This window comes from Hylaeus volcanicus, chromosome 5 (assembly GCF_026283585.1).
Source record: "Hylaeus volcanicus isolate JK05 chromosome 5, UHH_iyHylVolc1.0_haploid, whole genome shotgun sequence".
In the NCBI taxonomy this organism is placed as follows: domain Eukaryota; kingdom Metazoa; phylum Arthropoda; class Insecta; order Hymenoptera; family Colletidae; genus Hylaeus; species Hylaeus volcanicus.
The window spans coordinates 29,129,726-29,144,339 of NC_071980.1; the positions used below are offsets into that span (position 1 = coordinate 29,129,726).

At 45.0% G+C, this 14,614-nt stretch overlaps 1 protein-coding gene across 5 annotated transcripts in view; it reads left to right on the plus strand.

The window, feature by feature from the left end:
• Positions 1-14,614, plus strand: part of LOC128876884 (uncharacterized) — a 139,373-nt gene that overhangs the window by 83,193 nt on the left and 41,566 nt on the right. For all 5 annotated transcript variants that reach the window (XM_054123685.1, XM_054123684.1, XM_054123686.1 and 2 more), the window contains exons 4-6: positions 588-712; positions 7,004-7,115; positions 13,086-13,231. In XM_054123685.1, the coding sequence (XP_053979660.1) occupies positions 588-712; positions 7,004-7,115; positions 13,086-13,231 (383 nt within the window). The remainder of the gene's footprint in view (positions 1-587; positions 713-7,003; positions 7,116-13,085; positions 13,232-14,614) is intronic.

Here is a 14,614-nt window from a genome sequence, read left to right on the forward strand (position 1 = left end):
TTTGTAACGGTGCACGTACTTTGGCTCAAAAATAACTGCATCGTGCGGCCGTGACATTACCCAGTGGTCGTTTCTGATACACACTCATACACAGATTCCGTCCACAAAGTGCAAAACGTCGTTTGGTTCCCGTTTTCCACGCTGGCGTTTTCCAACGCCCGTCGGAAAAGCGTAAAATATCGATGACAGTCGCGACGCCCAATTACCACCGCATCGGCATCCGATATACCTCCAGTCCGTTGCTTACGCTAGGCCAGACCACTCACGGACGTTTTCCCCTTCTTTTATCGTCTTTCATACGTGATCGTTCGCAGCCACCCGCGCGTTATGTATGCATACCCTCTATTAAATTAACCTATCCTTTCCCTTTACCTTTTTCTCAGCGAATCTCGCAGCTTATTGTTTTCCGCTAGAGATACCCTGTTTCCTTTTTTTTTTCGTTTTGTCTTCCATGCGTACAGATACACGGAGGTTTTTTTTTTAGCCTATAAGGATGTTATTTTCCGAACGAGTTACTGGTTTATTTCCTGTAGGTTTATTGGTGATACCAGGTTGATCTAACGGGTATGTTCTTGTGTATGTTCCAGTATGTGGCGACATTCACGGGCAGTTCTACGACCTGATGAAATTATTCGAGGTGGGCGGTCCACCCTCCTCGACAAAGTATCTCTTCCTCGGCGACTACGTAGACAGGGGTTATTTCAGTATCGAGGTAAGTTCAAGCAAACTTCCTAAACTGAAACTCATAATTTAAAAAAAGTAGCTTAGAATATAAAGAGCGAGCATCTTTGGCTTGTGGACGTTCGTGCAAGTTCAACAAAGAAAAAAAGAATTTAAGCTTGGATGAAACTTTGTCCTATCTTCCATTATTTCTATTTTTATGGACATTTTCATAGATTCCCCATATTTCCATTCGCCATAAATGCATAAAAATACGCAAACCCTCGAAAAAAGAAAAATTCCTGCTATTGCGAAGAAAAACAATTAAATCATTAGAAAGGTCGGGTCTTTCCCGTGGCATCTCTTCCAGTCTCCGTAAAACTGAGGGCAACGGGTATACAGAAGATTGCGATTTCTTTCTTCCACAATTTAAATCGTAATTTTCTTATTTAAATTCAGACCTTCGTTACGTGGAAACTTAAATGGCCCGCGTCTGTCGGAGTCAGAAAGAAATCGTGGAACTGAAATTTGTATCTCATTAACGTTTACCGTTGTTCCCATTATAAAAACACCACCGTTCAGGTGCAGCTCCGAGGAAGTTCTCTCGTTTCCATAAAACAGCCATTCCTAACCGCTGGGGCTGGAAATGTCCAAACTATTTATGAATAATGTCACGAGAAATTTATTTTAAAAATAAAAACGGAGATGAACCGAGGAATTCATGTGGTCAAAAAATTAGGGATCTTCGATTTGAAATGATTATAAGGGATTATTTTGAAATAAATGCATTAATCGAATCCACCGGGAACGAGAGACCAACAGCTGGAAACTGAACCGGCTAATTAGCGTCCCGGCTCGGTTAATCGCCAATTAATGCGCTCTCCGTCCGTGTTTCGTCGCGTCGAAGGCAGCCCACGCATATTCTCGTGGAAATTTTGCGCTGGAAGCGTGAAACTTGCAGCCAAGGTCCCATCCACCTTTGATGTTCAAATTCGTTTGCTCGTTCGCGATCTTAGGTGAATTTATTGCTCCCTGGCCTTGGCAGCGACGCGTTTTCAGCATTCGAGCGCCCCAAGCGACTTAGCGACTGGAAAATCGCTTTGTAGTCGGCGACGTCGTTGAAACTGGGATTTTCCGACGGAGACCAAGTTTATCGCGAGACATTCTTACGCTCGACTCGTTTCCTAACAAGGAAAATCCACGATGGATCCCTCGCCTTGACGTGATCATACTTGGCGGGGGTTATGAAACAGCCAAAACTGAGGTCATGAGTTATTTCTGAAAGCAGGAATTTATATTTGATATTATCCTCGGAAGTAGACGTGTTGGAATAGTGGTAGGAATAAATGGTTCAAAACTAAAGGGTCTTCTGGTTAACGCAAGGGTAACAAATCTGTTTGAATTCTACTTTAAAGAAGTGAGAAATTAATTCTGACGGTGAGATGTTAAAGAAAGCGAATCTGTATAGAACACGTGAGTTTCACGAAATGACAAATATCGTATAGTTTCCAACTGCCTTGAAACTTTTTACCCTGACAGTCGACGCGTTAGCAATCGAGGCATCCTTTTCCGCGCTTATAGTTTGTCGACCACCGTCCAATAATCTCGCAAGATGGACGACCACTCGTCCCAGTGTCACGACAAATGGCCCTCGCGGGTAACAAACTACGACATCGACGATTTAGGGGGGCGAAGGGGTGGACGTCGGGCAAAACGGCAAGGAATCGACGAAACGGTTATGATACGCGGAAGGAACGCAAAAATATAATAAATTGGAGGGTCGTAGCGCCCCGCGAGGGTCAGTTCGGATGGGTTTATCGTCGACGTTGTTCGTGGAAACGTGCACGTTCTCGGAAGCGTTATTTCCGGTCCCGAACGATGCCGAACCCCTCGAGAAAATACATTGTTTCCGGTTCGTTCTTAGCGATACTCGCGGAATTATCTCGAGGAAACGATGATGCGATTATCAGGACGCGGGGGAACCATTTTATTTTCTTCTCGGTTACGGCCGACGATCCTGGGGAGATTACCGCTGTGTTCGTGATCCTTTCACGACGGGAGGATCGGGAGAGCGTAAACGGGGCGGGAAGTTTATGGGAATCGGTCTCTCGATACGTTTCTCCTCGAAGGAGCGACCCTGGGATCGATTATCACGCTTCTTGCTAACTGGACTCCTCTCGTCAACTGTTTCCTTCCTGTGTGTTAATTTCTTTCAATTTTAACAACGAGAAACACACGACTCGTTCCTCTCGTGTATACTACTTTTTAAGTATAGGCAGTTCGATCGTTTTTAGTCGTTTCATTCATTCAGTAAGGACATGAAATATGAATTCTGAAGATCAGGTGCAATAGCAAACAAGTCTGGTTAGATTATATAGTTCGTAGCTTCATCGTTATTTCTACGAGTATCTCTAGCAAAGTGTTAAAAAGAATTACAAAGTACACGAGCGAAATGGGTCGACTTGATTTTTGTTTACCCTGTTCCTTTATTTTCTTTATTTTTACTCTCGTTTTTGCTATACAAATTACACAGAACGTCGTTTGAAGGTGCTTCTTTGACGATCTCCTCTTTGGTTCGACATCGCATTCTTTTTCCGGGGTGGTCGCGAGTAATGAAGGGGAACGCGGAGCCTGAAAACAATGGTGGGGCAAATGATTTCGTTGCGATGCCAAGCAGAAGTTCGCGTGTAATTATAGGACGACGGAACGGAAGGGAGCGGACGCTCCGTTGGCTCCACAAAGGGCCAGTCCAAGTACGACGTAGAGAGGAACGTGAACAGCCGAACGGATTAACATAGTGGAATTAATTCACTTGGAGTTTCGATTTTAGATTTATATTTTCATTCGAGTTGCTCTATATATAAGCCCATCTTCAACCAGCTTCGTGAGTAATTCGTGTTGGCTGGCCGTTGGAGTATAATTGGCCAGTTCGGAGAACAAGAGTGTAGTTTTCCTGAATTTTTAATTGAAATGAGCGAAACTCGGACGGATAGAATCTGGCTCGATGAGTAACAGCCGCCCACGAGGATCCCCAGCCGACGTCGTTCGCATGAGTGACACGCCACACGACCGTTTGCCAAGCCAATGAATCAGGCGCGCCGCTAAGTGGTGTTATGCCTCCTGTGCCCGAGAATCGTCCGAACCGTTGCTTCGAAATTCCTAGCTGATCCTAGACCCCTTGTTGTTCAACGTGGAACAGCGTGTCTAGCGTTGTTTATTAGAATAACCTGGCACACACATCCCTGAGGCTTTCATAATCGTAAGTTCCGCAGGTCTCTTGGATGCTTGCACGTTCTTCTGTCTATATACCCAAGGGAATGAGGAAAATTTTTGCGACATACACCCTCAGCGCGTGCCTCGAGGTAGATAAGCTGGATATCGAGCCTTTGACCTCGTTTCATTTTCAATACCCAGATAAAGGAATGCATTTTCCCAACATTTCGTAAATTAATTATTGTTAATTTAATGGTTTCTTAATGGGAAAATTCTGTCACCCATTTCGGGGCGACCAACGTGTTAGAGTTTCTTAGCGTAACGAGGAGTTCCTCCAAGTTCTTTCCAGCCCCATGTGTTGTACGCGCATTAATGCTCTTCTTATTTCCGTGTTTTACGGGCACTCCGTAGCCGCGCAGACTGCGGCGATGGCCAACAAAACGAAAACGAGCGCGTTTCGTACGGGTTGACCATCGAGAAAGTCGCTCGGAACTAAATAAATAAACGCGTTCATCACATTTTCCGCTCTTCTTTCCATAGTCATATTCGAAAACCTACCCGTTCGCTAATTAAATTTGTCGAATATTCGCGCTTTGTGTCCATCGTCGTTTCGGAAAATTACTCTAATAGAATTAACCTTTAAACACCCCGCATGGGGGTGTTCGTCGGTGCAAACATAATCCCTAAAATGGGAACAGAAGCGGCGCGTATCGATCAGTTTCCAAATTTCGATTAATCAGCCGACTCGGGCGACGAGTAATTAGCTGATACACCCTCACCTTTGTTCTCTAAACGAACGACAGACTCGCGCCGCGCTAAATGATTCGGGGTGTTGTTATTGTAGTCGTTAATCATCGACACGGGGATGAACCGGCGATTCGCGAGGGATTAGCATCCGTGACCAGTTGCGGAAATCGTTTTCCTCGACGGAAGCTTCTTCTTTAGATGGATATCCCTACTTAAATAGGACGCTTGTTAAAGTGTTAACGGAATCTAATGTAGAACTGTACTCGTGACATTCCATAACCTCTCGTCGAGTAGGTCTCGAGTGACGCCGTTACAGATAAACCCCAGTCATACTTATTATTCATGGAGATTAAACTGTATTGTCGATAGACGCATATAATACGTGTTGACAAACGTAATTGCGAATAAATATTGATGATCGGAGCGACTTTATTAAGGATAATTGCACGATTTGTTGACTGTAGCAGTCGCGGCAGAGAGTGAATGATGGATGAGCTGCGATCGCTAACGTTCGCGACGGGAGACGGACCAAGATGGGTGACCGTTTTTTAAATTATTCACTCGGGATGTTTAGGATAGTACTGGGTGGATTATACAACGCTGACCTAGCCTGTGTGCGTCAGTTATTCCTCCCACGACACAAGAGCCATGGCACACTCGTGTGCCATTTGCTCGACTTTCGATTTATGCAACCGTCGCGTGCGCACTCTTGGATCCACGAATCACACACAGCCGATAGTTTCTGGAGCCTCCAAGTTTTCAGTCAGCAGCTTTCACGGTTCCAGAAATCGACTGGAATGTCGCGATACGACAATACCACCGCGAGTGGATCACCGCGGTGATTTCGAGCATCATCCATCGGTGGTGGGGTACAATAAAACGAAAATGCGTTTTCACGAGCCTCATTATCGGCCCCGCAATGGGGAAACAATAGCTGCGACACGTGCTCTCACACGTACATCGCATTCATAGCCACTTATGCGATTGTTCCTGGGCAGGGATACGCGCGCGTACGCCGCGCATTAATACCCGTGATACCCGCATTCGAAACAAACCGTTAATGTATACGCGATGAATAAAAGATGGGGCTGTACTTCTCCCTCCGCTCTCGGTATCGATTCCACCAACGCGGCCAAGTTTTAACGATTGTTTACCGCCGCAACGCGTGCATCGCGGCTACGCTTTTTTTCCTCGTCGATAAATTAGTCGATGGGCGTTTAATCTGGGAGCAGTATAGGCTCCTGAAAGTACACAGAATAGAAGGATCGGCGAACCAAATTGGACTCGGATAGTTAAAATTCTGTAGACTTAGATCGACTAAATCTAAACACTCTCTCGATCACGAGACGACAGAGATCGCGGTTAGGGAGGGAAGTTGTCTCTGCCAAAACGCTCACCTTTATCTTCTCACGGGTCAACTTCAGCGAAGAATGCCTCTCGTGGCTCGCGCGCGTTTCGAGGACCGGGGAGATTAATTGCGCGACGGCTGATCGCGTTGAAACCCAAACGACGGCTTCGCGTAGGCGCTTTTGTTCCACGCTCCATGCCAGTTCCGTTAATTCCGTCGCCTCGTGCCAATTAATTACCAGGGCGACCGAAATAAAGCGAATAATGCTTCTTTTCAACGCGGACGAAACGCCAGCGCGATTTTTGGCGACGAAAGACACGCGGGGGAAACGAAGTCGGCCAGCGATTTCATACCTAATTTTCTCCCAGACACTGGAGACGAAAGAAAATACATTCTAGATCAGCTTGGACAGCAGTTTCGAGCTTGGAAACTAAGAAATCCGTCCTTAGAGATCACGTGTGTGTCGCGTCGCATAGATGACAATACGAGTCACGAGCATGGCTGTTCCAACGCGGTGAATGTAATTCGCGAGACGTTATAAATTATCAGAGACAAATAGAGAGTGTGCATTCGTTCCTGGGGACGAAGGACAGTTATAAACAACGTGGACTTTGGTGCTCGAACGAAACAGTAACTAACGGGTTCGGTTTCACGCTCGAATCGCTTCTAAAACAACGCTGCGCTGGCAAACGCCTATAAAAAAAAAAATTTCCTCGAGGAAACGGAGCATCCAATGCAAGTTATCCTTGCGTTATGCTGCTATGAAAGTCGTGGCAACTTCGACCCCGCAGACCGTGAATTTTCGCGAAATCTTCAACGAGCGAAACGAATTCTCTCTTATTATGCGTTCGTTAGTATAAGCTTCAGTGTTTTAGTATCATCGTGGTGGATGAGCCACTTAACCCTAGAAAACATGAACTATACATGATATGAATATATATGAATGGATATATATAGTATAATTTTTGTTCACTTTTCTTGAACTGAAACGAAGACATTGTATCAATGATAAAAAATGTACATTTTCTGTTGCAGTGCGTATTGTACCTGTGGGCACTAAAACTGTGCCATCCAACCACACTCTTCCTCCTCAGAGGTAACCACGAGTGCCGTCATCTCACGGAATACTTCACATTTAAGCAAGAATGTAAGTATCACCTAATCACGATTCGGTGTTCGCGTCTGTCTTTCCAATTTTCCCAATTGGAAAAGCTCGAACTCTTTTAACGACTCTTTTAACAAAAAACAATGAACTCCCATTCGATTTTCAACGCTCCAGCTTTCCATTTTCCATTAGCACTCCGAGGCTGAAATTTTCGAAAAGTTGTGCAACGCTCGGCGCGATAAAAAAAAAACTTACGCCGAGTTTTCGCGGAAAATTCGGTTCGAGTGTTCGTTTTTTTTTCCGTGACACAATACGTTCGAGACAAGATTGGAATATTGTATTAGCACACATATTTTTCTCGCATGAATTTTTTTTTAGAGGTACAAATATCGTTGGGCTTTTTACTCTCGTTTGTTTCGTTATCACTGTCCACTTTTATAGAGATAGATTCTCTTCTATCTTCTCCGGATTAGTGTTCCTTCGAGCACTTCGTTCTATCACCTGACAGCTCCACGCAAATTCGTACCTCGAGCTTAACAATATTCGCAACAAGCAGCCATAATTAGCAGAGAGGTTGGCTCCGCTCTCGATACGCGGCAGCCAGAGCAATTTTCATGATTCATTCCGTCTGAGAATTTATTCGTCTATTTGTTTGCCCGCCATCCCCGGCCTTCCGCTAAATCAACCCGCCGACGTTGAATTTCAATCTTCTCTAAACCACGCGTGGTCCTCCATCGCGATTTTTCCAACCGTTCGCCACGAGTTTCAGATCTTCTGTTTAAATAATTCAACATTCGAGTAATGAAACTCCAGTGGGTGGAGTTTGGGGGTCATGCGGAAGGTTAGGAAGCTTTCAGTCGGGGGTTGCATCCCAGCGGACGTCGTATGAACGTGCCAGCGTTAAAATCGTAAACGTAACGCGGCGGTGGGTTAACGCGAGCTCGTAAATACACGCGGCTTGACCCAGTATCGGACAATTTTCCAGGATCGATACGGTTTTCCGCGGGTCGCCTCGACTGCGTCACGCAGAGTCTCGAGATATCCCTCTGCGATCCCGGAAACGGATGGAATTTGTATTTCAATGGCTGCTCCCTCCTCGTCCCAGGCAAAAGCGGCGAGAATTCTTTTCGACTCGTGTAAGCGAGCACACATTCGACTTCGATCGCTTGTTGGACGACGAAAAATCACGGAAAAGGTGAACCAAGGAAATAATTTCTCCAGGGAAACAAATACTTAACCCCATAGAAGGTTATAAAGTTTTTCGTGCAGGTTCATACGTCGCGTTTGACTCGTGCTTTCCATATTCGACTCGAATTCTTTGATATATCTGTTTCATGTGTTATTATAGGCTAAAGGGTCGAGTGGTTCGAGTGCGTTAGGCTTCGTTTAATTTTTTAACAGAGAAGTAACATTTAATAGCTTGTAAGAAATTAGAGAATAAGTTCGTTTACACATCCCATTACGCGTTCCAATGGAGATCCCATTTCCTGAGGGGCTTAAAAACCGTGGATTGAGCCTTTTATCCAGACAATCCAGCGACGCTGCACGGTCCAATTTCTCCCGAACGCGTTCAGCGATCTCGTTATTCCGTGTCGATTCGGAAACAAAGGGAACTCGCAACCATTGAGCGAATCATGACACAGAGACGAGCGTAATAATTAAGACGTTCGCTTCGAGCGTCGTTAATTGTACGCTCCAACGTCTTCCTCGCGACGCAGCTTGTAAAAGGAGAAAAAAATCATTTCTCACGGTTTTTCATCGGTGAATCTTGAAGCTGGAGGTCAAGTTTCCTTTTATTAATACGTATTCGCGTTGCGAGAGGGAAAAGAGATCTGAATGTACCGTGTGTCGCGAACGAATCGCCTCTTTGCCAACGTTCGTCGCGATTTTGTCTAATTAGGGAGCAAATTCAGCTTCAGGGGTGGGCAAACTTTCGATTGAATGGTAAATGAAGAATGGAACCAGAATATGGGAGTCTATTCATAGCGTTTGCTCGATCGGTGGGCTAATTTTTATTTAAATGGGTCAATTATCAATGCATCGAACTCCTTTCATCGAGGAAGTACACGTATCCTGCCCTATACCTATACTATCGATATTTTATTTTCAAAAGTGAAATGCGTATTTCTACATATATTTTTCGAATTAAATATTAAGTAGCCCTCAGAACGAACGAATTGTTTCATGAATATATTCTGAATCCAAAAGTGTGTTCTATACCTCAACAAAAAAAGATGTAACTAGATCTTGACTAATTTTTTTTTTAATTTAACAGACTTTTTCCTACCAAGTTTTCATCGATTTAAATGCATTTACCCGCGAACTTACTTTTTTTTTTACACCCCGAACCTCGTTCGGCCTTCCTCCATCGACATCTCGTTGTATTAACGAGGATCGAGTTCCGCAACCCCCTTGACTTTCATTTGATGATATCTCGCGCGCGAATCAGACGTCGCGGGGGACACTCCAGAAAGCTCATTTGCGAAGCTTTCGACCCGAATAAATAACACAGGAACGAGACGATCGCGAGCGTTGTGTTTCGACTCGCGGAAACGGAAAAAAACGAAGCGAGTCGCCTTGGAGAAGACGGATTAAAATGAATAGGAGATCTTCCTTCTTTCCCCTTAATTGACACGAATTTCCGTGTAAATATCGCTCGTCTCTGTGTCAGCAGTGAATTCGTTACTTTATTTTACAACGAAGTCCTTTGTAAACTTTTTCAATAATTTGAAGAGTTTCCCTTCGTCGTATCATTCGCTTGTATTTCAATCTCGGAAACAGTTTCTTCGTGCTGACGAAGAATTCGACTGAAATTCGAAGTGGCAACGTGCTCGAGGCCCGAATCGTCACGCATTATTCGTAAGAGTTCGCGGTAGCACGAGCAAAAAGCCCCTGGCTGGCGGCCAGGGGGTCAGCGTGTCGAAACGGACCTCGGTCGCCAAAAACGATTGTTCTGCGAGCAGACTCTCTCCACCGGAAAACATCCAGCGACGCACAATTAATTGGAAGATAAACAGAGACGATACGTCACCGTTCGATGCGCCATTTCGATTCCGGTTTAATCGAAGAAAATTATTTTTTCGGGGCGATATTTTTGTCGACGGAATTATTACCATTTTCGTGTTTCATTTGGTGGAAAGTAACATCGGTATGCAAATAATGCAGAAGTTATTGTTTGCTCTGAGTTAAAAGGCATTGCTCAAATTTTCTTCAACATACCGTGTACATTTCAATGTTCAGTCCATTTCAATTTACCAATTTTTGATAAAGCGAGAAAATTAGGACTCAATCGCTCACCTACCAGGATCGCAGGAGTGCTTGATTCATTTTAGACTCGTTCCCTTGTAAAAATATTAAGGAAAAGGGTCAGCCACTGCCCCTAGGGATCCAGCTCCGCACCGTCTAGACCAGGTGTCGACTTTCGACCCCTCCGTAGTCCCCAAAGCCCAAGGGGTGGGTTCCCAAGCGCACACCTCTCACCCTCCAGCTTTTGCGTCCAGCTCGAACGGTCCAATTTTGCGTTGGATCGACGGGCAAATATAATTCATGTCTGCAAAAGCCTCCGAGATGTTCATTCGCGAGGATCTCGATGGGAGCCTCGAGTGACAGGTTTGACCAGCAATCTGTCCGCTTTCACCGTCGACAAATCTTCTGGCTGTCGACGCTGGAGATACCGCGGACCTCGTTTTATTGACAGGGAATACTTCTTGTTCGTCAGCTGGGGAAGTCGAAGAGGGAAACCTCGACTGCCCGTTCCCGCCACTTCGTCATTCCACCTGTCCACTGGATCTCCCAGACACGAGAACCCTCTGTGTCTTTTCGGGGCCCTCTTTTGGTTGGATGTCTACCTTTCGATCCCTGTGTATCCACTTTAAGGAATGCATGCTCAGTCGCAAAAGTTTTCGAACTCTAAGTTTCTTCGTAACGATAGCCTTAATGGCGTCATACAAGTAAACGAGGTTGCTCCATCTTTGTTGAAGTCTTCTTAACGCTAAACCTACCCCGACTGATATTGAAACCTGTCGTGCGAATCCAGAGCTTGTAATTTTTGTGTCAGCGTCTCTCGAACTGGATGCAAGCTCTGAAAAGAAAAAGAGCGGAATGAAATTTTTCACGGGAAATTCGCTCCTTTCTTTATCATTCTGATTGTTCCCTGTTGAAAAAGACAGAAGGTTCCCAGAACGGTCCGCCGCATGCAAAGTTCCCCGCAGCACATTTTTACGGAACGTCGTCTGCAAGACGCGCCACGATTCTATCTATTCGTGGAATCTCGCTGGACGTATTCTGGCTCGTCCTTCCGACTATTTTTCGTCTGAGAAATCGATCGGAGGATCTCGATACGTCGCTGAAAAAGACCCGACTCGAATCCTGCCGCGTACACCTACGACGAGGGAAGAAATCCACGAGTTTCTTCTTAGCTCCAACGACCAGCGTGACATCCTGTTTGCGACCAAACTCGGGGAACCATTTCAGACTGATGGGAGGGATTGTTCTGTTTACTGGGAACGGTATCCTTGAATTATTTGGGAGGGTGACGCGAAACGACTGGGAATTCACGTCCGAATTCTTGCTAACCCTTTCAATTCCCCAAATTCGTGATAGTTAGTGTTATTAATGCAGGGGAATGTTCATTGTTTGATCTGATAGGGAGTAAAGGTCATCAGGTTAGTTCTCTGTAACTTGAATTCCAAAGAATAAGTGCGATGATTGAATTAATACAGGTTCGATCGCAAATAGGACAGAGGGTAGGTCCATGGCCGTTGGAAACTCTCGTATTTCATAAAACGGACATGACAGGGTCGTTTTCTTTAACTCGAAGAGGCAAGTTTCCTGATGGAAGGATTTATTATTCTCAGTGGACACAGGCCCGGCTAGAAATGATCTCTGGGCGTTCGTCGTTCTTTTTACGACGTTTCACGCACACAGACACACCTGCGTTTCGTCTACCTCGCCCCAGCCTTTCTTCATTGCTCTCCAGAGCCCTTTTCCCTTTTATCCGTTTTCCAGCGTTCCTTCCGACTCCTGGAAAGTACCATTCTCCCGAGCTTTTGTACGGCTGGCGACGAGAGTCTGTGTACGGTCATTAAAAAGTGTCAGGGAGAGAAATCTGGGACGACACGTTCGATGCGACAGAACGCGTGACGTTCCACCTCGACGTATCAGGGCGTTCCAGAATGTGTTGCGCGTTTCTCGATCGTAATTTATCAAGGGATAACCGTGACGAAGCTTAGACGGGTTCATCTGATCGAAACAATGGTGCGATAGGAGCCTTTGACGTTGCGGTTTAACGTCGAGTATGAGTTGGCCTATGTGTCTGACCAGTGATAGCTGTTTCTACTTGCGTTGAGGTTTCTATTTATTCCAAGCGTTTCTAACGTTGTTCTATCATTCTAAATAGCACTAAAATAGGTCAAACGATACCCCATTCATTTCTTCATGCTTCATTCTATCAATAATAATCTGTAAGACTATGCCTGTTGTTTTTTTGGGTGTCGTATCAGTTCAAAGAACGAAGGATCGACTCAAGGTGGTCGTTAAGAACGTCGCCACGAAATTAGTTCGTCTGATGGGAAATCTGGTTCGCCTTATAAGAGAATAAAACCCCGAAATATTCTTTGTTCGACGAACAATACCGCTGCGAACGACAGCCAAGCTCGACTCGGAGACGCGATAAACGAAACAAAGAGGAAAGCTAGTCGATCCGGTGGCTCTCGTCCATGGTCAACTTCTCTCGAATCGAACGCTCGCTTTGGTTACTTATTTCCCTCGGCCCCCTACCGTGTGCGTTTCATTTCATTTCGTCGCGTTACAAAGAGCCGACGGAACTGTCCGCGAGAGAATGCGCAAGCCATGAAAGGGAGGGAAAAAAAATAACCGCGAGACACAATCGAGCGTTGCGGTGAATCACGTTTATTTTCCGTGGCGTGAATCGGTCGCTGGCGTCGCGTTTCCCCGATAGAAGGGAAAAACCCGCCCCGTCCCTGGCCTGTTCTCACTGTGGTTTGCTTTCAGGTAAAATAAAATACTCGGAGAGGGTGTACGACGCGTGTATGGACGCCTTCGACTGTCTGCCGCTCGCCGCCCTCATGAACCATCAGTTCCTCTGCGTACACGGTGGACTCTCGCCAGAAATTCACAATCTAGAAGACATACGCAAAGTAAGTGACACGATTACATGGCGGTTCAAGTAGAATATTCTATGGTCGTATAGTATATCATTATCCGAGTATCAGAATTTAACAGGTTCACCATCGCCATTTCGATATTATTAATATTCTTATTAAATAGCGGTGAATTTCCTTTTCATAGACAGTTGGAATTGCTTCGTAAATTATAATATAACCGTTAAATATTACTTCCACCCTCTCCTTTTCGCGAAGGTGAATCTTGGTTTTCCGATGCATCTCGGTAAGGAAACATGCGAGTCGGCATCCTTCGTTATTCTCGGTCGAATGCACTCGACATTCCGTCTCGAATTCCGAGTATTTTTATTTCCACCGATACTCATAAAAATTCGCTCGCGTTGGATCTGTACCCGGGACTTTAGATTCCATCTAGAACGACGATGCGTTCATGCTGTAAAAAAGGTGGAAAATTCAAATTCAGTCGCAGATTTAAAATACTCGACAAAATTCTTAAAATTGCTAGAATAACAGATACACGAAGTACGATATCACATTAGATAGATTGAATAAGTTAAATAGTTTAAACTGTAGGTTTACAGAACACACTTTCATTTTGGCCCGTTCCTAATTTCACCGGATCTTACGAAAACCATTTATATTTTTTTCCGAATAAAAATACAAGAATCTATCTAAACTCATTTTTGTTTGAAGCATTACGTCAGTAACAGAAATTTGCTAAGAAATCTTCGTAAACCTAGAGTTAGATGCGTCTTACTCGTAGCTAGAATGGTTGAAAAATAAATCGATACAAAGTTCAGCCGAAAAACGTGTGAAATCTGCCGCGAAAGAAAAAAATGAAGGAACAAACACTCGTTTGACGTTATCGAGTAACTTGAACTGGCTGTTGCACGATACCACATTGCAGAGGGATGCGTTGCAGTCGTATGGGAGCGATTTTACGGGTTTTCGCGTCTCAAAGGATCGCCAATATCGTCCTGACGGCGGCGCAAATTTCCATATCAAGGCATCTCGAAATACCGTCGATAAAATCGCTCGGAAAAAGAAGCATTCGATTTCAAAGTCGCGCGGATTCCACGGAACGCGAACGGAATCCCTTATCCTGCGGTTTTAATTCGCTGCGCTCCGTTCCGCCGATAAATATGAAAAGACCTTAACCGCGGTAGGGGAGCTCTGAAGGGTTTCGAGCCCTTTGTCGAGCCGCGTAACAAAGAGTCGCGTTAATTAATTAGACTATCGACTACCCGTGGCACTGTGACGTTTACCAACAGGATTTCCAGGATTTTCACTTTTCTAGATCTGTTCTCTGAAACAAACGACCGTATTCAACTGTCAGGACCTTTCAGCAATTTTTTATGCGCACCGGAACCTTTTGGAATACCACAGGAAATCTGTGGA